Raw genomic sequence first — 26,995 nt, 5'->3', positions numbered from 1 at the left:
GTCATTTCGAACGTGCGATCTTTGTGATTTTGTTGCAAATGGTTTGGAACTTGAGTGATTTGTGTTGTCATTCTATAATTTTATTATTTCAAATATTTATTTTTTGTTTTTCCTAATAATTTTTCATTCATTCAGTAATGACAAAAACATATAAATTTACATATAGATATTTTTATTTGTGATTGTTATCGATAATAAGAACTTGGTTGAAAGCAACTAGAGCGCGAAATGACACATCACCACAAAACAGCCGAACTTAAGCTAGATATAGCCTTTTGGGGCCTCAGCATAGTAAAAATTCTCAGGCACTTTTTCTGAAGTACTTTGTACTGACTCTATTGATAATAATTAGTAATTTTATAGAAAAATCGTAACATTACCCATTCACCATTTAATTAAATCTACACTTCGTATTTAGTTTAGTTTAAAAATATAAAGTTTAGTTAAGAACACTTTGCATCATTTATAGTTACTTCAGGTACTTAGCAATCATGCAAAAATAATGTTAGGCCAATGTCGATATAAAATAACCAATATCAAGTAATCCATGTAGACTTGAGATACTCACCGTTGGCATATTTCAAGTGCTGACTCTAAGATACTCCTGTCGAATTTATTATTAGTACTGTGATAAAACGATAAGCTGATAGAAACTATAAAATATCTAGTGTATTAGTTACTCAGCTTGAGTACGAAGTAACCGATACTATTTTCAATTACGCATTATTGATTAATAATACTTAGCAGCACATTTTAACATTTTGTTTTCTATGGAACTTTCGCTGTTCTATGGTCCAAATTTTTTGTTGTCGGTTGAACATTCAAATGATAAAACTATAAGTTTATAATAGTGGTGTTTATAACCAGTGGTGTGTTTAATCTTTTTTGTTTTGTAACTGATCTAGAGAATTTTCATCGATAAAAGATGAATATTGATCCAGCGAAATGTGCAAAAACTCTCAATAAAAAACCGATTCTTTAAGCTGTTCCGTCATTAGTAAATATTAATGCAATAATAGTTCTTTTATAATTTTATTTAATAGGAAAAATTTTAAATTCGTTTTTTTTATTTCTTCTTAAGTTTATATACAGGTTGGTTTTTGGTTGTTAGTGACATTTGTAAACCCTGAATAGGATGTATTAAGTTTTTGAGATATCGATCTGAAATTTCGAAAACGTCATATTCTCCTCAAGAAGCTGCTCGTTTTCCGGAACCGCCGATATCGGACCACTATAGCTGCCAACCAAAAAACAAATGTTCTTGCATGGAAAACTTTTTGAGTTGACAAGATATCTTCACAAAATTTTGCATAAATTTGTAGTCGAGCTCGTTTGATAAGAAATATAATATTATAAAATAATGATTAGTTTTTAGTAAAACTAAATTATTTGGCTGGGTTTATTTTTTAATTTATGGATCTCCTCCCGATTGAAAGTTTTCATATAATTTTTTTTATTAATGTCGAATTAAGTTTTTTTTTTTTAATTTTTTATATGAGTTTTGCGCATTTTCATAACGCTTATGATTTCAAAAATTCTTTTTCGCTGTTTTTAATTAAATATTTTCATAAACACATATGCTATGCCTCAATCAGCTGCTTTCATATAATTACAGATATGCATAACCGCACATTATTGCATTCATTAGTATTTCGCTATTTGACGTTGGCTTACTAACGAATTTCCTCAATTAAATCCAAGGTCAAGGATTAATTTGCTGTCTGCAGATTACTGTTTACTCAGCGCATTGCATACAATTTGCCTTTTGGTTGTGACTCTGCGGATTTTTGATTTTTTCCCTTCGCTTTTTCCCTAATAATTGCTACTTACGAAACTATTTTGAATTTTTATAGTTATTTTAAGCGTTATACATATATAAATAGATAAATTTATCACCTATTTACTTAGATTATTTAGTGTATTAATTTTCACCTTCACTTTTTCATGCAGTGTCAGCCTCGTTTTATGTGTACAATTTTTATCTAAGTACTATTATTTTTTTATTTGTTTTATTTTTCTAATTATTTACATTTTTTTGGTGAACAACCTTGTTATTTTTGTACATTCACGCTTAGACGTGGATAAATAGCAATTGTTGTTATATTTTAGTAGATTTTAACTCAAATATTCAGATAAGAATTGTGTTTTTTTTTTTTGTTTTTTTGGAAAAAAGCTGTTATAAAAATATTAAAATGTCAGCTAATAATTTACTGAAAAAAATGTCATGTATCGGTAACATATATAGCGGTAATATTTATCTGTTGCATGTGATGTGATATATACATATTTGTTATATCAATTAATCCAATAAGAAACGTCATTTGATGAGGCCTGTAGGCGCCCGTATACATACATATTTACATTAAAATGCACATGTGAAAGCTTCTTTCTACTTGAGTTCCCGACTGCCTTTGTTCTTATGCATGAGACAACAGTATTTAGCCTGAAGTTTTTTGTTTTTTTATTTTAACTGATAGGAAAGCTCGAAATGCTAAAATAATAATACCACATTTACTATGAAACAGCCAATAAACGGTGTTAAAATAAATTTTTAATTATTTATAATTGAAATCAGTGTTATTCCATCTAATCTTAACTATTTTTACACTTACTTACCTATTAATTCCTGATTATTGATGTGATCTTGTTGTTGTTGCTTTTTGGCTTACTAACGAATATTAAATATAGTAAGAATCTTATTTATAGCAGATTTTTAAGGTTTTTGTAATATTCTATACATTTTCAAAATATTGTGTTTTCCTTCTATTTTAATACAATTAAAGAGTTTTGCTTATTCATATAGACTAATCAGCTGCTTAGAAAATATTCTTCCCACAAATTTGTCGTACAAAATTTGCGCATAAGAAATCTCCACCAGCTTGCAGTGCATTGTCCAACAATTTACAATATAAATCTACATTTTTAACTACCACTTAAGGTCACTAGATTATTTAGATTTGTTTTATAAAAAAAGTTGAACTGGCTCATCAACCGAAATAAATGCAATTAAAAGGAGGGGAAACTTTAATTGGGCAGTACTATTGAATGTTGTTTTGTTGTTGTGTTGGCTTATAATGTCGAAATGCATGTGTACATACATATGTACATGTATGTATATGTTTTGTTTTGTAAATATTTTTTTCATAAATTAAATTTTTTTAATTCATTAAAATTATTTTTATATATTTAAATACAATTTTCAATCCGCAATGGATTTCCTTACATTTTTTTAACCCTGAACAGGGTGTTTTAACTTTTTCGCTAAGTTTGTAACACCCAGAATTAATCATCGGAAACCTTATAAAATATGTATATAAATGATCAGTGTGAAGAGCTGAGTCTATTTAGCCATGTTCCTTTGTCTGTACATACGCAAATTAATTCTTCAGTTTTTGAAATATTCTTCTGAAATTTTGTACACGGTCTTTTCTCCCCAAGAAGCAGCTCATTCGTCAGAGTCTGCGGACCACTATAGCATATAGCTGCCATACAAAGTGAACGATCAAAATCTAGTTCTTGTATAGAAAAGTTCTTTATTTGACGAGATATCTTCAAAAAATTTGGCATGGGTTATTGCCCAAGGCAATAATGCAATTTCCAAAAAAATTATTGAGTTTAATAACTATAGCATATATGTAGCCGCCATACGAATTGAAGGATCAAACTCAAATCGCCGTATGGAAATATTTTTTTATTAACATGGTATTTTCACGAAATGTGGCAAAGATTATTGTTCAAGGTAACGCTTCAGTTTTCGAACATATTGTTCTGATCGGACCACTATAGCATGTAGCTGACATTACAAACTGAACGGTCAAAATCAAGTTATTGTAAGAACAACTTAAACCTGTGAAGAAAAAACTTCAACCGAAGTATAGCTTCGCTGCAGCCGAGGTTACCTTTTTTTTTGTTAAATTTAAAATTTTATACAAAACAAGTAATTTTAATGTTTTGCATATTAAATTGCAATATCCTCGAAATTTTTTTTATATGATATTATTATATTTTTTTGTATGATATACAACTTTACACACAACACACACACTGTGCAGCCTAGTGATTACATTTAAATAGAATACCTTAAAGCTCATACAGCGACATCTAGCCGTGAGTAGCTAGCGGGTAGTGATTAAAAGCTTTTTTTAGTGTTGCTTGCAAAGGAAAATTTTACAAGCATCACAACTTAAAATTTTCTATTTAAATATTTTTACAAAATTAGAAATACCACATTAACTTTATAAAATAAAATTTTTTTATATATAATCGATTGATAGTTTTTAAGCAACCAAAGAAATAATCAATTAATTTAATTTCGGAAATAATGAAACTATAAAATATTGAAATTATTTGAAAATATACATATATATAGAAAAATATGAAATAAAGTCTGTGAATGCGGAAAAAACTACTCAAATGTGATACTCGCGAACTGAAGTGCTGTGAATAATGACTGACAAAAAAATTGTTATATAAAGTATAATATAATTCATTAACAAATTGATGCAAGTTAATAACAAAAATAACTATATTTTGAAATTATTGAATATTTCGCTGAAGAAATAACTTTTAGAATAAAAAAATTAGTAATAAAATCAATAATCCTAATAAATAATATATTAAAAATAATAAATTGATAACAAAATTATAACAATAATAAAAATAAAAAAAATACCAAATCCGAATTGTGATTACTTTATAATACTACGCCTACAACTCTAATGCAAATGCCCAAATTGCCAATTAAAAAAATTAAGAACTAATTTACAATTAAAACATGTCTGCTGTGAAACGCTGGATCTCGCGCTATGCCAACTCATCTACGTCATCATCATCATCGTCTCACTCTTCTTCGTCACAACCGAAAACGTCACGTGGACGCAGTCAATCGCTCGATGTGCAAGCACTGGAGCGTAGTGGTGTACGAATGCTGTTGCAAAATGTAAAAGAAAAATACGACAATTAATATCTTACTATATTTTATTTGACATTAGCTAAAGTCAGGTGATTTTCTTTGCTCATTGATACTATAGAGGTACAGAACACTATTCAAAACGCATTGAACAATACTCTTACTTATTGCTTTTGTAATCTGTTAAGGAACAATTGCGCCTTTCATAACCTTTAAATTCTTGGACGAATTTTTTCCTCGATTTTTTTTAATGATATGGAGGATACCTAACGAAATTTGCCAAACATTAAAAAATTATTTTTAGCCTCTTGTGGAGACGTATCAACAAAAATTTAGATAGACTGTGCTAAAGTCGAAATATTTCTGAGAACCTATATTAGCGATCCAACCATGTTGATATTTGGACCACAAAGTAATCCCATTGATTAAATATACCGGCCATAAATATGAATGATTTCTCTCAAAACGCACTTATTATAAACTCGTTAGAAATTGTTATAACATATTAATTATATGAGTGTGTTAGAATTACAGATTAATGACAATTTTACTTGCGGTGACATTTCTCAACAACTTGATTGATAACCACAAATTTACATTTTCTTCAAAATGAGATTTAAATTCTTTTAAAGCAAACCCCTCTCTCCTGTCGCTCTTGGTCAGAGGCTCCTTATTTTGTATTCGCCGCTTTTCTAAGAACTTAAGCCGTCAAGTTGTGGTCTAAGGTGGTAAGAGGATGTTAAAATATATTATTACCTTAAAACTTTAACGATGTTGTGAGAAATTTTACTGCGATAATGACAGAACTTTGACACGATTGCTGCAAATAACCGTGTAACATTTATGTACATACATACATATGTGCCTGGGTAGCAGTATTTTTTTTTTTTTTTTTGATTATTATAAAAATTTAGTTAAGATACTTTTATGTTTTTACAGTTTTTGACAACTTTTGACAATATTCATATTCTTTCCCATTTATTTATATTTACAGCGAGCAGCAGCGCACCAACAACAGTTAGCCGTGCAAAGTGAGTACAATTCTGTTACGGTAATATTGAATTGTATATTTTTTAGCGTAAAAATTACAACAAGTAACAAACACGCGTGGCATTTAATTATCTAATTTATAAGAATTTTTCCGATTCTAAACTTTACAGCTACATTTTCGATATTGTCATTTCTAGTATTTCTATTAGTAATTAAAATTGTATATCTTTATTTTTCTGTTGCTAAAATTGGCTGCGTTTAGTCATGAATTTGTACTTTAGAACCTGACTGGAACACGTGTAAAATAGTTGTATTAACGCGAAAAATTTATGCAAATTTAATTAAAAGGTTCATTGTGCATAACCTATACATCTACATATTATATGTGTAAGTATGTATGTGTGTCGCAAAATTACCAAAGCGATTGCGTACACAACAAATTTCAGAGAATGAGTAAGTGTAACAAATACCACAAAGTGTACATAACAACAATTCGTTTAACCTTGACTTTGAAAAACTTCCCATAAAATAAATGCAGGAGCACAAAAATAAACAAATGAGACACACAAAAAAAAACTACAGAAACAATAAGAAGCGCAAAGAAACCCGTTTTGAGCAACGACAAAGAAATTACAGCACAACAAAAATTACATGAATGCATATGTACATTGAAATTACAAAAACAAAAATGCGAAAGAATAAATAAACACTGAAATGCAGCTTGAAACAACAGTAGTTCAGCAGGAAAGCGAGCAGTATGAGAGTGCACATATGTGTGTAGTTGCATTAATATATAATATAATATATACATATGTGTGTGTTGGTATGTAGTTTTGTGTATAAACAAACAGGATCGCTGTCAAGAAACGAGGGCAATAAGGCACAGCCGATCATGAGGCATTTTTGTGGGACAAGTGTGCAAAATGCATACATACATCTATCCATGCATGTATGTGAATGTTTTCATCATTGAATGCCGTGTCATTAAGCAGACCTTGAAATTCAAAAGTTTTTTAAGTCTTCTGTAAACGCTATACAAGTTATCCCAAATCTGTTACTAACACATATACTACATATGTATACTACGATAACGATTTAAATAAATAATAATAATAATAATAAAATGGATATAGAAAAGTTGAGGAATCGCAAAAAGTAATGGTATTACGTTTTTGCTTTTGGTCTCTGAAGTATTTCCACATTACAATAAACATACTATTACAACATTTTGACATTTTAACATTAATATTTTCGCAATGTTGCAGAACAATCTACTTTTGTCCGTTACTTAAACCAGAGAATGTTAATAAATTTATTATAAGATTATAAGTAGCGCTCGTATGTTAAAACGGTCTGAGTATGTGTGACATCAAAAATGTCAAACTGTGCAACTAAGTTGTGAAATATAAAAGACATCCGACGTAGTCCTATGTATGTATATATTTTTGTGTCAGGAGAGGAACTTCGCATGCTATTCTCACTCAGCTGACTCTGTGTTTTTTCTACAGAACGTGATTTCGATTGTAGATGCTTGGGAAATCAGAATAATTTCTTCGTATGTGCTATTCCTTAATACTCCCTAAATGCACATTCTTTTCAGCTAACATTCAATTACTCAAATTGTATAGAAATTAGAATTCAATCACACGGTACTTTAAGGCAATTAAACTAGTCTTTATTGCACAATGAACACATGCATACTTCCACTAAAACTAAAAGAAATGTTTGATGTTTTCAAAATAACATACAACAACAAAAAATACTTATAATTAATCTAATCAAATATATTAAACTTTTTTTTTTTTTAATTTTTTGGGCATCAATGCCCTCAACTGAAATAAAATCGAAATATAGTTTGCGAAAGATGCATTTAATTAATTTATAACCGACTATATGCCGGTGTTATTGACATGTAAATTTGTAAATTCATATGTACCTGTGCATGCACCATATGTACACAGCTACGCATACAACGTCCAGCCACCGTGTATACGAAGCGTTTGTTTTGGGTTTGGCTGTACTCTGATTATGCGGGCTGGCATTTTTGCTTTTTTTGAACTTGACCTTGAAAGCTGTTGCATTTTATGCGCAGTAATTTATCCACCACTCAAAAATGTGTATTTGTATAAATTTGATGTGTGTATGTTCAATCCACACATCCATTCTTGTGAATTTAAGGGAAGCATTTCAAGCACGCAGCGTTGTATTTTGCTTTGAACATATTGTTAACTTTTATATACAATACTTCATGTTGTATATAAGTAATTCTGGTATTTCCAAACTGTACATCGCTACTTATACATACCGGCTTAAGTGACACTCCCCCTTAGAACTTTTGCTTATATAACCCAGCAAGCATTTACGTTTGACTAAAAGTTGAGTATTGTTTGACCAAACTTATATTTAAACGCTTTTTTCTTTAAATTGTACTTGTGGTGACTATTAGTGTAGATATTCACAATCATTTAGATTAAAAACACCATATAGCTAACACGTGAGTCTAAGCACTACTTATTAATACTTATTTTTTGAAATTTTTTGCTCTAAAACTAATTTTTGTAAAGAAAACAAATTTTGAAAAGTTTGCAGATCCATATTTACATAAAATCTTTATAATGTTTTTGATTTATGAAATAAATATATTGAAAAATTTAAAATTTGCGCTACACTAGAAGAAATTGCGACTGAAATGATTCAAAAATAATTTCAGGTTAACTTTTCTGCTCAGGTTATGCTTCATACTATAAATTGAAAGAATAAATCAGTTGTTCTTATAAGTGAAAAAAAAATTTATAACTTCTCACTGAGTTCAGAGCTTGTAAAAAGTTGGAGTTATGCAATATACAGCGTCAGTATAGCGCATACTAATTGTTGTACTAAAATTCTATTGGCGTCAGTTTCACCTACTTTTTACTCATAAACCTCCTCTTTCCCTCCGAATAAATATATTCATATTTATAAACATATTTTAATTTAACAAAAAAAAATGTTAAAAATTATACTCTTTTCATTAAATTTCCATGGAAAAATGTCAAAAAAACACCTGACCTTGGAGCGCACCATCATCGTCCGTCTACTTATTCGCTCAGTTGCATTTTCATAGTTTTGTTGTTGTATTTTTTCCTGTTATTACTTTTATTGCGCAACGAAATCATATTCAATCCCATGCCCGGAACCCATACTACACATACATATGTAATTACATATGTAATTACATATGTAATTTATATATATACATATATGTATATGTATAATGGTATATGCATTCGCTTATGTGCTTTAGACGGCGGGCTTGGCGTAGCAGCTCAGCACAGGAAACCCCTTTTTAGCTCACTGCATCTATTTTGCTTTTGTTGTTAACTTTTCGTATTGTTCATTGACTAAATGTCCCTTATGATATTCAGGGCGTCTCAGTCATATGTGTATGTATGTGTATATGTTATGTATATTAACAAAACACAAGAAAAAACGTTAACTTCGGCTGCAACGCAGCTATAATACCCTTCACAAACAAAAAAGTTTCCATACAAAAACTTGATTTAGAGCAATCAGCTTCTTGGTGAGAAAAACACGTGTTTAATTTACAGATTGATATCCCAAAAATTAAGGGACTAGTTCACTTATAAACAGATGTACAGTGAGACAGACGAACTAAATCGGCTCAGCTCATCACGCTGATCACTTATATTTATATATTTTTTAGGATCTCCGATGTTTCCTACTAGTTGTTACTTCGTGGAAAACTTAAAATGTTGTTCAGGGTATAAATATAGAATGCAGTAAATACATACACACATTTGTATTTATTTATGCTTGAATGTGCTCGTATACAAATAAGAAATATGACAATAAAGCATAACGAAAAGGCGTATGAAAACAAAAACTTGAAAAAATGTACTCTCACTCTCCTGAATTCAACCTTGTCGCTCATGCTGGACCAGCAATCCTTCTACTCATGCCTACGCGCTTACATACCTTCATGTTTTGACGTGCGGTTGTATGTTTGTAAGTTTATAGTTTTTTTTTTTTAATTACTTATGAGCTCGCAAAGTACAATATATTATTGCTTTGCTGTATGTGAAAATTTTTTTGTCTACATTGTTTTTGTTTTTGTTTTTATTTTTATTTATTTTTACTTGTCTGACTCCTCAACGATATTTTTAAACCGTTGTTTTTTCTTTCTCCTAATCTTATTTATATTGAGCTTTGTGTGTGTTTACCTGGAGCGGGCATGACGCAATTCTCCAGCAGTTTGGTCTCTATAATCCACAAGAGCACATTTTATTAAACTTTATACAGCTGGAATATATTATATTAAGTGAAAGATTGCGTGATTGTTGTTCTCTTCTTTTTTGCTTTTGTTTTGGATTTTATATGCCCACAAGAAATTTTGGCTTCGAAACTCTATATATGGGTGTTTGTACATAAATAATTATGTATGTATTTATTTGCTTGTGCAAACACACTTACATCATCATTACATAAACTTGTTATTGTACGAATCTGTTACGAAGCTATGTACATATGTATATTAAAGGTGTTAGTGTCGTTTTGGAATACAAAATCCAGAACTTAAATGAGACTAGAGTAGGTAGATATAAGCATTTTCCGTTACTTATATGTATGTACAAACGAACTTATATTTAAATAACATTGAACTTGATCTCATTTCTGCACCTTACATAATCTTCCGTCATCAAAACATGCTATTATGACCTTTTATTCTACAGAATTGTTAGAGATAACTGCATAAAGGCAGTGTGTATGAAGTTTGACACTAAGTTTTAGACGCGAACTACTTTCTGAAATTTTGAGATATCGTTCTAAAATCGCGTGTGCAAACGCTCTTTTCGCACCAAGAAGCTGTTAATTCGTCGGAACCGCCAATATCGAACCACTATAGCATATAGCTACCATACAAACTCCACGAGCAAAATCAAGTTCTTGTATAGACAACTTTTTTATTTGACGAGATAACTTCACGAAGTTTTGCATATACATACATATGTATATACATGTATTTAGCTGCCATAACGGGGTGTTAATGAACAAATCAGTTCAATATTGGAGAGTATCTGGATATTTCATTCAAGATTTATAAACTCTCTGCATTCTAAGTCGTAATTAATTATTTCTGTTTAATTGATTTGTAACAGTTGTTTGTTCGATTCGCCACTTGCCTCAAACTTTATCAAATTATTTATAAGAAAACAAGTTTACTATAAGTACTCTATTTAATTTGTCAATAGAGTATTTATTTTCTAAAAATGGGTTTATTTATTCAAAATTTCGACATTTTAAGATGTTTAGGAATCGAATGTTTTTTTTTATACTATGTATGTACATAGACATATATACATAATGTATGTTTTTACCATTTAATTGTATGCCTGTTATGAATTTCTTGCTTCTTTACTTACCTTTTCATATCACTAAGGATGTATGTACATGCATACATATGTATGTATGAATGTATTTATGTACAAATGTATGTATGTATATACATAAACATTATAATTGAGTGTCATTGTTATTTGTCATACGATATGCCCATTTATAAAGCGTGCTGGGCAGATATAAAAGGCAATGAATAAAATATAGAATATAAAACCAGCATTGAAACAGCGCCCACGCAATGCCTAGCATGTCATTTAGCATAAATAAGTACAAAAACTACGAATATTGTAGTGGGCAATTAGAATATTAAGAATAGAATAAGAAAACAAAGGAAGATGAAAAATGGAGGAAACAGAAGGACATGCATACATAAATATATGTACATATGTAAGTAGAAAAATTAAATAAAAAACTGGTGTGAAAAAAAATAATAATTCAAATATAAGCGAAAATAAATAAATGACGCCGAAATCACAAGATTTGCTTCCATTTTCTTTGAAAGCGAAACTCCTAACCTACCCCACCCTGAAAGTGTAACACGAATTTCACATTTGCGTGGCATCATATGCCGAAATCACGAACACAACCAAAATACGACGTACAAACCGAAATATGCGTAATGGTACCAAACATACATACATATGTAGATATACACGAATCAAGCGACCAATGGCACCACATATTACAAGAATTTCACCTACTTAAAATCTGCGCTCTTGCTACATATTTTATGTAATGCTACTAGCAATGTAATACAGTGTTCTTATAAGAATCAAGCTCGTATTACAAGTCTGTGCTAGTGTTGGGGAGATTCGGCGTCCAATCGACTAACCGACAAACACCCCGAAAGTGAGTCGTCGGCTTTGTCTACGTGAGAAAAGTCATGACGCGCAATATTAGCACCGTTAGTGCCACCTACACTACGACTGCCTGTACAGGGTGTCTGAGAATTACATAGTATCAATATTGTGCTGTTACAGTTAGCATAAGCGCAAAAACAGCATAACGATGGAAAACACGTGTTTTGTTTTGTTTTTCACTTTCGATGTTTGTTGTTTTCGTCTATACCGCCAATACCAAGTTGTCTGGCTTGTTTTGTTAGGAAAAATTGAGTGGTTTTTGAAAACAATACTAGAGCATACATGAGATGGCTATGCATACATAAGTATATACAGATGTAATCTATTAAATGTGAACAGCCAAGTGCCTGCGACCGACCGTACATAATCGCGCTGTAGCAGAAGTGCGCATGCCTCGATGTTAAATGAGCGGCAACATTGTACTTTCCGGTCTCAAAAATATGAATTGAAAAAAAAAAAAAATGTACTGTTAGTTTCTAATGCCCCACTCTCCCATTGTTCATAATTTTTTAAGCTATGTGAACCATCTTTTATTAATAATATTTAATTTTATTTTTTTCTGCTCTTGTTTTCACTCTGCAATTCTCATTCAAATAAAATATAAGAGCGGTTATGTAATTGGGCGCAACGCTTAATTTGGTTTATCTTAGTGTATGTTAACTCATATGCATATGAGATGGTTTGGAAACCCAAACAAAATTTAAAATTTCATAATAAGTTTTTAAATATATTCCAGAAGGAAAGTGTTAAAACCAGAAATATGTTTGCTGATACTGCGACCCGACGACTTTGCTTCTTCTCCCTGTCAGGTTTATAAACGCCCAGCAGGTGCTGGCCTATAGCTTAAGGACAGTACTTTTCTCTTTTTACACGCTCTTTCTTTCGAAAATTTTCTTTGATGAAAATGGTTTTGGCTTAGCAGCTACAATCAAGAGCCTTGAATGTTTGTTATTTGTCTCTTTCTTTTTACTATTTCAACAAATTCATTTATTATCAAGTGTTAAGAGTCTAAGTTTATAAGTACAACAACTTCTAAACTCTACAACTTAATCTATATTGCAAGTACTTACATACTTATGAGCACTACTAAATGCTGTAGATTACCAAATAATATCAGCAACAAAAGTTATGAAATGTGGGACTTATTTTCTGTATGATAATTCATAACCACAAACATTGTATCAAATTACAACAACTAAACTAACAGAGTCGCAATCATTTAATCAAATAAACCATACAATATAGTTACATTAATAATAATAATAGCAACCCAATGATTACGCTCCCAACCGACGCGAGGTGGCAATTCGCGTACATATGTACATATATAAGTACGTGCGGAATTAGCAGAGTCATGAAAGACAAGATAGTTATTAAAGCCTTAAGCTCCAAAACTGCTCAGCTACAGAAACAAAAATTCCAACAGCTAAGATAAAAAATTACGTTATATAATAGTAATTTTTTAATAATTTTTTATTAAGTGCAAATAATATTTTCTTGAAAAGTGAGTCAGATACATCAATTAAAATCATAGTTAAACATTTCTTCTACAATATTTTAACCGTAAGAGTGTAAAGTGCTGCGATAAGCGAGCCAATAGAGAGTGTAGCTAGATTTAGAAGTTTCAAAGGACTAGTGTATGGAGGAAGACTTAAAATTTGTTTTGGAACGGACTCTAATTGGTCAGAATTGATTTTATAATTAGGGTTCAATGCCACAGAGCCATATTATAATATAGGCCTACCCAAAGTTTTAAAAACAATTTTAGTAACATACAGATCTCTAAATTCTTTGGACCAATTTTTAACAAAACTAAGCCACTATGCACCTTCAGCTTTCGAAACGATTGTATTGCTTGGGGTCTAGGGTCTATAGTAATTTTCAAATCAAGTTAAATGCTTGCTCTAGACTAGAGTTTAGTGGAAGTAAGTATGCATAAATGGTTAGCAAGTGATCACTTTAAAGATGGAGTAGATATACTTATGTATGTATGTATGTACATATGTATATATATATATGTATAAGTGCTCATATCAATGTATGTAAATACATATATCCTTACAAGTATTTTTCTATGCAGATATTTGCATTTACATACATATGTACGTATAAATATATTTAGTATGAAATAATACCTTGACTAACTGACGTGTTGAGCCATATCAAATTTAATGTTCATTATGAAAAAAAACACGTCTAAGAGTAAATAAAGAAATTTCATTTTGTATGCATCTTAAAAATTACAACTAGCTAAGTAAGTATGTATGTACGTAGGTACTAATACTCTATTTTCAATATAAAGCTGATAACAACTGTTATCTGACTGCTATTTTGAAATCGAAGACTTTGCACTGATTTACACTATCATCAATCACTTCTAACAGCCAGGGGAGCAATTCAATTTTTGTGCGGTCGATAAATAAATTGAAAATTGAGTCACATTCATGTACAAACATACTTATATTTACATATACATACATACCAATGAAGATACATATATGCATACAAGTATATAGCATTGTTTTTTATGTAATCCTTGTTCTTCGACACCGGCGTTTGCAACTGCGTCATTTCAACAGTTTAACATTGAAAAGTTTCGACAAGAAGTTAAAAAAAGTAATAAGCTACATAAAAAACACAGACTAAAATTGTTATTCTCTGTTATTTGTAACTTCTCTTGGTATTAGTGCCGGTTAAAAAGTAGCAAAATACTAAAAACTTTACAATCAACTAATACCTTAGAATCCAACTAGACGACTTTTTTACTAATACTATTATAATTCACATGCGTTGCTTAATATATATAACTGTATTTGGCTCCGCTGCTGTGAGCTTCATTGCTCTGCGGGCACTCTCACAGTTATTGGCTGTGTCTGCTCTTACCCAACCCCAACCCCACTGTGCGGGATCGTGCAGTTCTTATCTTCTCTACGCTGTTGTACGCCTTTTGCTTGTTAATTAACAGTTTGTGGTGGTATTTTAATAACATAAGCTAAGCACTGTGGTATTATACAATTTCAGTAATTAGTGATCTTATTGGCATAAATCGATGTGATGATCAAGCAAGCAAATTTTGATCACAATACATTTTGTCCACCCAATTAAGTTGGTCCTGCGTGACTCTTGCCATGATTAAAGATTGGTCCATTAAATAGATGTGCCATAAAATCTCCACTACGCGAGGGTGCTCACCAGAGAATTTGGTGTAAATTCTTTGCCCTAAATAAACTTTATACCTATATCGAAATATAATATTATAAGCTTAAATTCCGAAATTTTTGGCTTACCTTCTTATATATATATATATATATATATTACAAACCCGAAGCTAAACATCTGCCACCTTCAAAAGTACGAATTTTACTTGTGCTTATACAAAATATTATTTTTAAGCCCAGCAGTAAAGATACTCTATACGTTCTAAAAAGGATTGGAATAGATGTGGGCTTATATTTTAAATATTTAACTGTATCTAAAAGTATTGAAAAGTGTAAATAATTTTATTTTTTTATTTATTAGCAGTATTGTTTGAATTTTAGCTATATCTAATTTTTTTCATTGGAAAATGCTTGGTAGTCGAAATATCGTCGATCGTTGACCTACGTCAAAATTGTTTTTTTTTTTGCTAAATATTGTCTCTTATCATCAAATCTCTTACACTGTCAATGCCAGTTATTAACATTAGTTAAATTACCCAACATTTGTACGCAATTGTACTAATTCATTACACTGTGCAGCAAATGTTTTGCTATGTATAAATTTAACAGCTGCTTATAACAGCCTACTGTCCCTTGCAGAACCTCATTGCTATTCGTTAACATAAACGCTCTCCAACATTTGTGGACGATTTGTTTGTATTTTTTATCTTGCTTTATTGGTATGTGTAGCCGCTGCCGCGCACGGTAGTTGAAGAATTTGTAGGTAATGGCGCATTTTATATCAATTCAGTTTACTTTCAACCAGCGAGTATAACAGTGGTGAAATTTTTCAAACCTTCGCTTAGCAATGTTTGTCGAAAGGAATTATTAAATAAAAAATAATTGAATTTACACAAATAGTAAAATTGAGAAAAATAGCTCACTCTTAATAACATTAAAACAAAAATTTATAGATTAACGCTACAACGCAAAGGTGTTTTTTTTTACACCAATGTGCGTGTATCTTGAGTCGATTTTAACGCAGTTTTCAGTCAATTCATGAAGACAGCCTATATATGTAAAGTATTGTGCAGAGAAGTGCAATTTTATGAATTTTTAAATTACTTACTTTTATATTGGTTACATGAAAAAAAAAACCAAATTAAAATCACGTGTTAAATTGGAAATATTTCCTTTGGATTTAAAATCAGACAAGAAACGCATAAAACTAGGAAAAGAAAAGTGTAGCTAGACAAACCGGTTGACACTGGAGGCTGAAAAAACATATATATGTATATTGTTTTATTTTTTGAACAATAACCTAAGAAAGCGGCAAATAAATAAACAAAAAATAGGAAGCAATAAAAAGCGGCCTACAACCGGTTGCACTGTGTGACAGGTTTGGAAGAAATTAGCATACATATTGTATGTCCATATGTACATGAGAGGAATGAAGGAGAGTTGTTACAAATGTGCGTTTAAAATTACAAATCTGTTTGAATCCCTATAATAAAGTGAAGAGTGGAATATAAATTAAAAGCTCAATTTGAAAGAAAATGTATAACAATGTTGCTTTGAAATATATTTTTAAATATTTTCAATAGTGTTACACATTTCGCCGGTTGCAATAAATATACTATTACGTAAGTGTTTTAAACAAATTGTCTAAATTTTCTAAATGTGTGCACGTTTGCTTACACAGCCACACGTTCCATCTCTCTCTGTCTCTCTCTCTACAAATAATTTATATAAATATTTTATTACCACTTATATAAAATGCGTTGTAAAATATAATACATACATGTATATTTTATTACTTTATATATGTATATTGTTTTTCTGTTTAGTTGCTTTGCTTTGTCAGCTGAGTGTGCATAAAAGCCGCAAAATGCCTACTTTATGTAATTGTCAACAAAAAGTTGACAGTTTGTCTACACTTCTTGTTGCTGTTACTGTGTGCAGCAAAAGTCTTTGACATATGCCTGAACTATCAATTATAATAGGCACAATATTAAGAGATTTCATTTTGACAGAAGTAACGTCATGAGCGCAAAGTAAAAAAAAATATATTCAACAGAAGAGTTCAAATCAAAATTGGATTGTAATTATTAATTAATTTAATAAAATAATAAAATTTTATAAACAACTAAAAATATATTATATTAAAATTATTCATTTATCACTTTATGTTGACAAATTTATAGATCTGTTATTTAATGTTTTTTATTCTCGATCATTCCGATTTATTTTTTTTATTTTTACCTAATATTTTTTTTCATACACATACATATATAATATATTTTTAAATTCATACATGGTATGTACTTATAATTATATATTAATTGTTTTTATGCGGCTACTCTATCTATTTACAAATATTATATATTTATATATATATAATAATATTAATTTTTAAGACTATAATAGTCAATAAATATTGGCCGGTAACGGAGAAGAAAACGGAATATAATAAGTTTGACACATAACGCCGCTGAAAAAACCTTTTTTTTATAGTTTTTAGTACAAATATAAATATGTGTAATCAGAGCTTAGAGTAACCAGAGTAATTATATATGTGTAATATAAATATATAATTTTAGGTCTGTTTGATATTTTAATTCTCAAATATTGCATTGCAATAAATAAATTAGCTTCTAATGCGCAACATCTAGTATGTTCGCGAAGTTTCCATGCAAATTAGAGATTTACTACTTTAAAATGAATCTTTTCAAATGTACATAAATCTAAATTTAGTTGGCAAAAAAATTTTTTTCAATTTATTTTTCAGTCATATCTAGAAATTTGTGGCGAATATTCTTTTAATATGTTATTTACGAATACTTTGAGCTCAAATCCGACCGGCACACAAATGATAGAGATAGGGAATTTGACAATTACATCTCGTTAATTTACCGGAATACCTTTGACAGCTGAATATAAACAGGTTATGATGTCATGAACAAAAGCCGCCTTTCTTAGCCTTGTTTACAATTGATATGTTATTTTGACAGTAATCATTTCACATTGTTTTTGAGGTAGCTATCTCAACCTTTGAGCTGTTTTATTCTAGGCATAGCGTTCATCTCAGCATATTCTTAATATGTTAATGGCATACCAGAAAGATTTTGATTAAGATAATACAAATTTTGAAGAAATCCACAAAGTTTAGCAAAGCAATAAATTTAAAAACATTTTTATATAGATTTAAAATTATTTCCTTGATGAATTCATTGTTTGCTTCATAATTATAATAAATATATAATGTTAGTTATATTATTTACCTAATATACTTGTATATCAACAAAAGCAAATATTTTGGACTCTGTTTTAATTGCTGAGCAAACAGCTGATGAGAGGCAGTGATGCTTTGCAGTAACAATATCTACAAGTATGCTCATACGTGGATAGAAGCTATTTGTTTATATAAGTGTTTTTATACTCATGTACATACATATTTGCAATTTGTTTCTCTCATAGTACAATTATCTGGTGCATTTAATGGTATGTATGTTCTGTATTGTGGGTAAAACTAGTGAAAATGTACTAGGTCATACACACGCTGATGGGAGGGGAAAGTACAATTGTTAAAAATATTTATTTGATAAACATTAAATGAGTCGTTAAAATAAATGAGGGCAAGTATGCAATTTTTTTATTATTTGTAATTCAATTGTATACCTAAATATAGATGTATAAATACAAACAAATTGTAATCATTTTGAATACACCATTTCTATAACAGGCTGTTATAAGCAGCAAACAAATTTTATTTCTCATATGCTCATATATATTTACGGTGTGTATGCAGCTTTAAAGTTGCAAAAACAAAAAGTATCACAAATTAAATACGCAACAATTCTATTATAATTAAAATTTTCGGTAATTTTCCGTAATTTTTGATATCATCGCACATGATTTTTAATTTATTCCATACAAATGAAAAGTAAAATCTTTCGTTTTCTATTTCATCGAACTATTTTTATTATTTACCCACGCCGGTAAAATGTGCACATATAAAATCAAAAACCGCACTCACCACCACTTCCCAACGACCAATACACCTGCCAGTCGAGACATTTGAAACAATCATAAAAATTTAAAAATACAAGTACATATGCTTTTCAGCGGGCATATCCATAATTTAAGTATAATTTGTGAGTTTTTGTTTACCATTCTGTGCTAACAGAAAGTTTTATGGCTGCAGCAGAGCGCAGGTAAAAGCGGCAATAAAATAATAAAAAACGCGTTGCGATGTGAAAAGCACGGTGAATGAGAAAGAATAAAGAATTAAAACAAATTTAGAAAAAGAAATTGCGCAGAAATTTTTTATTTCTCCGAAAAGTTGGAAATGCCAAAACATTTAACAATGCAAGAATATTTAAACAGCAATAGAAATGGAAGTACTTTTGGTAATAACAACAACAATCAAAGTAGGCATTAAGTAGCATTAAACTAACAACAACAGTTGTTTATCAAGTGACTGCTCTGGAGCTTCTTGGTCACTACAAAATTCTATGCAGTTCAACAACAACAACTCCACTCCAATTCAAACACCACACTTTATCTGAACTTTAATCTGTCTTATGTCGTTGTTTATATTCTGTTTTCGACAGCTGTTATATGACATTTCTCTCTCTAGGTGACAACATTACTATTTTTGTTGTGTTTTGGTGTATAATGTCTTTGAGATGTCAAGTTATGAAAACATAACGGAGTGTGGCACGTTAATGATAAAGGTTAAGACTGAAACAGCGATGTACTATATATATATATATATACAATATAACATATATTTATCAGGGAGCGTAAATAATGATTATTGTTTCGATTTTTAAATGAAAAAATCAATCACATAGAGTCGGCATACAAAAAAATTTCGGTGATAATTCTTTAATTTCAGATTTTTATAAATTTCTTCACCGATAATTATTAATGTTGATTAATTTTATAATAAATCATAAATAATCATTATTTTTGAGCAAAAAAAAATCCTAAATAATCATTATTTATCATCAAATAATCACTATTAATGATTACTTAAATAACCACTACAAGTATTAATCAATATTTGTGATTTTTTATTTTATTTTTTTTGCTCAAAATAAAACTTATTTTAGATCACAGGTTTCTTATGAAGATTTTTGCTAACTTCGTTACAGGACCTTTTAGAACACATCTCAAGGATTAAATTTATGGTGTGGTATTGCCACGCCCTCTTTCCACCCTTCCGAAAATTTGGAAAAATCGAATATCATAGAACACACTGGATATATGTCATGGTTTACATGGCTATTGCAAAGTTTATCGTTATCGCATGAAAGTTATTCTTAGTTATTAAAAAATAATTTCTGTCGCTAAATACGGGTGTAGCTGCAACCAGTTCTTCGAAATAATAATTTCTTACCAAATGTTTGTGTTATTCACAAAAGAGAAATGGAAGATATACAGTTGCTTTAAAAGGGCATCCAACGAAGTTAGCAAAACACCTGTGATCAAAAGTGAGCTTTATTTTGAGCAAAAAACAATCATAAATAATCATTATTTAGGATTTTTAATTTATTTTTTTGTTCAAAAATAATTATTATTTTCGTTTTTTAATTTTTTCTACTCAAAAATAATAATTATTTAGATATTTTATAATACTAACCAAATTAATCATTATTGGTGAAGAAAACCGTAAAACTCAATATGTACTCATTATAACGTAATTTTTAAAGTAAAACTTCTAATGATTATGGTGTCTGCTATTTATATTACATTATTGTAGGAAATATATCAATTATATTTATTGTTTTCTTTTTTTTACAAATGATTCAAAATTAAAAAACATTAATTTTTGTATTTCGCCAACTTGAATTTTAAAGCTACTTACTGTAAATAACACTAATATAGTAATACACACATCAAATGGCAGCCAAAAACACGCTAGAAGAATCTCAGACCGCAAAATTCAAAAAAATTTTATGTTTTTTTTATGTAGTTGAATTGTCGCACTTTTTACTATTGTATATCTTACAACCTTTTTGCTGACTCTGAAGCCTTTTTTATGTCGTTTGTTCGTGACATTGACATCTGCCTGCATTTTTGAGTAACGCAAATGTATCTATTTCTATCATTCTTGGATGGTCTTGAGTTATACCTCATTATTTATCATAGAAACTGTCAGTACTTTCGCTTGCACTCATTTATTTTATATAAGACTATAATATATTCTACTATCAGCTTCTTTGCTTTGTCAATACTCGGTTTGCATGTTTATTGCCTCATTTTTTTTAAATTTATTCTTAGAATTCTGCAATCTAAATAAGTCTTGGAGAATTGCAAATAATTTGTGCTTACCTTGCAGATGCTTTTAATAAATAAAATTCCAGTTCAGGAATGTCGTTGTATGCATATCAAAAAGTACATATACTTATTTGTATCGCATTTTAATCATTTAACCGATTTGCATTTACGAGTTTGTGCAGCTCATTCTACGAAATAGCCAAATAATATTGAAGCATCTTGTTTTTATCGGCTGGAATTTTTTCTGATATAAAATCTTTAAGTAAATAAAATAAATTCACTTATTGGCTTAATGGCCATATTATTTCCTTTTACTCAGTATGCATTGATATAAATAAAATTAAATTAAACTCTGTAAATTCGTATACTCTCTTCGTGCATGCATACTCTCATTATTTTCATTCGAATAATTGCTATTGGGATGTTAGCTTTAGTAATCAAATAAGTAACTCTTTCAAACACAAAAATTGTAAATACTTAATTTTTGTGTACAAATGTAAATAAGTCATTATGAGAGACGAATGTGAAGTGTTGAGTTACTTCACTCTAAATAATTAGGCGTTAAGTACGTGAAATTTCATAACAGCAGATGCGCTCCCCTCGCAATGTTGTCAAATAAAGCATTACTTATGTATATATTAGGGTGAGAAAAAAAAAACGAATATTTTTTTTTTGCTTGTTACTCTGAAAACCTGGTTCTTAGACGCCTCTAAGAAAGTCTCTTTAAGTATGAGCACTAAATTGTAACGGGAAGGTTCACTGCCTTACAGTTTTTTTTTTTTGTCTTATTATCAGATAGAAAACTGCATATCTCGTTTTCAACTATTTGAAAAAATATCTAGTTTATTAAACGTAACTATTAAATGAACTGGTAAATATTTTCCAAAATATATCTAAATTTAAAACTTTCTGAATATTCATAGATAATAATACAGAAGGCAACTCTATTCCATATATATTTTATATGGTATATGAAAGTATATGACTAAAAGAAGATAGATTGCAAAGCAGTGTTCTAATCTTCAATTGCCTCCAAAGTAAGTCCTTACTGTTTATAAACGGCAAAATAACAGTCTCACAATAATATGGTCAATATTTATATATTCATAAAGCAAACAAAAACAGAATTTCCTGTCACATAAGAGAAAGAGTGTTAATTAATTGCAACTTAGAGCAAAAGTGTGAACATGTCACTTGCTAACTGACAGACTGACTGCGCATTTGACAGACTAACTGTCTCATTGACGGCTTTCAACGAGTTTAACAATCGTGAGCTGCTCATGAAATTGTATACACTTACGTTGAATGACACTCCTACAAGGTATGTAAACACCTATGCGAGTGTACATGTATGCAAACAATTGTATTTATAAGTGTGTGTATGTTTACGCGAAATGTTTGCCAATTCAATCGATTATATGTTTTTGTGCTTGTTCGTTTGCAACAAAAAGCCACAACGCATCTCAAATGTCATTTGTTTTATATACATACATACACACATACAAACAGTTGCAATTGTATTCTCGTTGCAAATATACATACATATGCATGTAGATCTTCGTCCTTGCAGTTGAGTCGGTGCAAACCTGTTAGTTGTTTTATTTTTTATTTTTGTGTTTTTTTTACTAGTTTGTAGTGCGTGCATATTTCTGTTTGTCAAGCAAATCTCCTTGAGTGCACGAGACTACGAGAAAACTAGTGTGCAATGTGAAATTGTATTTTGTATTTACTTTTTTTTTTACCGAAGATACATATGTGCACAAATGTATATAACATAAGCAGCAGAGAATCACACTAGTTTCAAATAAGTTTAGCTCATTTGTTTTACGGCTCTTTACAGTAGACGCTAGTGAAGGTTTAAGTAATGAAAACAAATACAAAACAATACTATTTTTTTCAAAATATTTGTTTTATTTAATTTTTGTTTTAATAAAAGAAAAATAAAAGAAAATTATAATACCTGAAATATGTTTTAACCACTTCAAAATTGATTAGCAGCGAATTGGTAACAATAGCACTACTTCGTAACTAGTTTCAATATTTTTAATTTGCACAAATTTTCACAACGTTTTAGTTAATATTAAAACACACTTAAAATAATGATTTGTTTCTAATACTATAATTCTGTTTTTGCCTCCCGTTTATTTCTGGTTGACATTGAAAACTCCCCGTCGCGAAGGTGGTGTACGCAGTCCAACCCACACTTTATATTTACAAATATAGATAGGTATATTACATACATATAGTCGTATGTGCGTTTATATTAGCAGCTTTGCACAACTTTAAAATCACGCCTTCAAATTTGCTTTATTTTTAATATCACTGTGCTTCACGTTGTTTATTTTAACTATTTGTTGCGATGCTTCTATTTTTAGTATTACAACAATTGATATTAATTTTTTGCGTTCTCAGAAACTACGTTTTATTTTCGATTATGTTATATTATTGAGATAGACATGCAGAGTGCAAAATAATAAAAGCTAAATTTTTAGGAACAGATACACAATTTTGATTGAAAATCGCTTTTTAAATGCAAATATATTTAATGAGGCACTTACTTAAATAATAAATTATGGCATTTTTTTCATATGTTTTTAAAACATTTTCGAGTATTTGAGCAGGGGTTTCAATATAAAAAAGTAAAATAAACAAAACTAATATGACGTATTTAAAATCATTCATATAATAAACACGCTAACCTTTCAAAAACAGAAAGTAAATGTAGTTTTTCTTTTAAACAGTAAAAAAGTATAAATTTTGGGTACCATTCATTTGGTATATCAAAAAATGATGTAAAAAAGTAATTTCCGTGCAACATTGTGTTGCTTAGTTCTGTCTTCTAGTGGCCTACATTTAGGCGTGTTAGCATAAACGCTTTAAAACGCCGTAAAAAGCAATTATTTTATTTAGATATTTATTATTTGAATCATTTAAGATTTGTATTACTATACTCGTATATACAAGTATATATACGTATATATATATATTATATTTTGGCATGTGTTATACTATACTCACTGTCTTTTTGAATTTTTAATAATAATGACTTGGTTATAATTTATTTAGAAAAATATAAAATTAAACACATTAACGTATACATAAATAGCTATATATGTAAACAAATTTTGACTCATAGGTTTTACAAACACCCTCGCCACAAACCGGCTAGTTTTACTGCAGCCATATAAAAATGTATACTCGTATATACATACATATGTATACCTATATATTTCCCTATTCCCCTATTCCATGCACTCATATAGTCGCAACGGTTCATTAAACCAAATCAATGTAGCATATTGTTTATTGGCGTCAACCGGCCGGCTGCCACCAGCTCCGTGTTGGCGTTGATTTGTAATTGCACTGAGCTACCTCAATAAACCTTAGATTTTCAATTGCTATTACCACCACAATGGCAACTACAACAATAATATTCGCCAACAAGTGTGCTGCGCTAGAATTTCCCATTTGAAGAAATTATTTCGCGCCATTAAATTCAATTTTATTAGTCAGTCTGTTGTTGTTGTTGCCATTCTATTAGTTCGCTGTTTCAAGGTGAAATTTTATGTATCCCGCTTAAGTGTCTGGATTTGCAACAGTCTTGCTACATACTTTCAACAATATTTCAACTAATTTCATTATTTCAATAATTAATATTAAAACTAAATTGGCAGTATATCACAATATCTATTGCTTTACATGCTTATAACTATAAATTTTTGCTACTGATTCTAAAGGTTATATATTTAAATATTAGTCACTTAGCAAAGCAATTAATGCCACGTCACTACCCCAACCGGCTTTTTAATAGACATATTTTACCAGCTGCGCTTGTTATTCTTCCTGGCATGTGCCGATGTTAGCGCCAAAGATTTATCACCTTTTTCGTTTTTTCTTTTATTATTTTCTATTATTTTTATTCTACAAAATCGCCAAAATCGCTCAAAAAAATCAATTTTTTCATCGTGTTTTTTACGTTCCTGTTTGTTTACCAATTGGTTTAGGCTAATTTTAGAATAAACTCGTAACCACTGTTAAGACCTAGAAGTATAATCGCACAACCCAGACGTACATACATACATAAATAAAGCAATCAATCTTCTTGCCACTGCCGAATTGTATAAAATATTTTTATAAATATGTATGCATATATATATATATATATATATACAATATATGTATGTGTATACGATGGCATCCTCTCCCATTAATTTATCTTATTACGTTTTATTTCTACATGTCATTTACTCAACCACTTCATCACACTTGAATCTCTCGTCGCATTCCACTTTGAATGACGTCAAGCTTTTGCACAAAAATTTTCGCAAGCCTTTTCTGGCGGCGATCAGTTTTCGGCACTGTATCTACGTAAATGAGTATTTACAATGTTTTTTTCCCCTACATGAGTATAAATTTACTTCATCATTTAAATTGCTGCATATTTTTACTCACATTACATTTGAGATCGTGCAGTTCATCTGCTTTATTTCAGCTTCCTCGCTGTGCTTACTTCATTTATCCTCGTTTTTTTACTTCGTAGGCCTTACTCGCCGACATTTGTTTTCTTAAGGTTAATGTTTTTCGTGCGCGTTAATCATCCGCTCACCAAACCGGTATTTTTTCGAAATTTTGATCTAATGGAATTTATTTATTTTTGTAATTAATGCCAAAATGCTGATTTATTTGTTAATGGCATGTTGATAGGAAAAATGAGAAATTATGGCACTCAGGCATGACACGCTCACATAATGAAAAATATCAATTCTCAAGTTATTGAACTGTCTCAATATGAATTGAATGGCCTGAAATCTTAATTCCCTAAAAGAAAACGTATGTATGAGTACTTTAAAGACATCGCAAATCATTCTTTTAAGAATTACAACTCGACGTATTTTTTAAGAACAGAATTTTGTTTAAAAATATACTATAAGCCTACAATCTAATCCCACCTGGTAAATAACTATATGTCAAAATGCTTTACACAAGGGATTCAAGTGTTATTAGTTATGTAAAGCACGTAGCGCCAGAAAAAATTTAATATAACTGAATCCAAATTTGCTATGTACCATAATAATGGTTTCAAAGTCACACTACAAATTGTATCAAAAGCTCCACCTAAACACCTGTTAAGCGCACTATTATTTATAACGTTATAGTAATCATTTTGACATTTTATTCGCTTCATCATCAATTTAAAAAGTGTTTGATATACTCTTCGCATTCTCTCTCTCTCTCTCTCTCTCTAATGCTCCAGCGTCATTCGTAAATATAAGATTGATTGCTTGTAAAATGACAAATGAAGTGGTCGCTAGTCTGAATAATTGCGAGAGAAAAGCCTGTTTGTGGCAATTTAACAATTGAGCTTCAGTTTCATTGTATTATATAGGGGTATGAATTGAATAGCAAGAAGTTTAATG

At 30.0% G+C, this 26,995-nt stretch overlaps 1 protein-coding gene and 1 long non-coding RNA gene across 5 annotated transcripts in view; one reads left to right on the top strand and one right to left on the bottom strand.

Moving 5' to 3' along the window:
• The window catches only part of SNF4Agamma (SNF4/AMP-activated protein kinase gamma subunit), a 172,485-nt gene that overhangs the window by 97,397 nt on the left and 48,093 nt on the right, over nt 1–26,995 (top strand). For 2 of the 4 annotated variants that reach the window (XM_070110779.1, XM_036377791.2), the window contains one exon: nt 5,904–5,940. In XM_070110779.1, coding sequence (XP_069966880.1) covers nt 5,904–5,940 — 37 coding nt within the window. Of the gene's footprint in view, nt 1–4,774; nt 4,940–5,903; nt 5,941–16,130; nt 16,937–26,995 lie in introns of those variants that run through there. The other 2 variants (XM_014247938.3, XM_014247935.3) reach the window with 2 other exon arrangements.
• On the bottom strand, nt 4,508–6,971 carry LOC138857628 (uncharacterized). Its single transcript, XR_011396800.1, has 2 exons — nt 5,666–6,971; nt 4,508–4,927 (listed from the first exon to the last, which is right to left on the bottom strand). It is a non-coding gene; the product is annotated as an uncharacterized lncRNA (long non-coding RNA).

The sequence above is a fragment of the Bactrocera oleae genome, chromosome 2 (genome assembly GCF_042242935.1).
Source record: "Bactrocera oleae isolate idBacOlea1 chromosome 2, idBacOlea1, whole genome shotgun sequence".
In the NCBI taxonomy this organism is placed as follows: Eukaryota; Metazoa; Arthropoda; class Insecta; order Diptera; family Tephritidae; genus Bactrocera; species Bactrocera oleae.
This window is presented reverse-complemented; position numbering and strand designations above follow the sequence as displayed.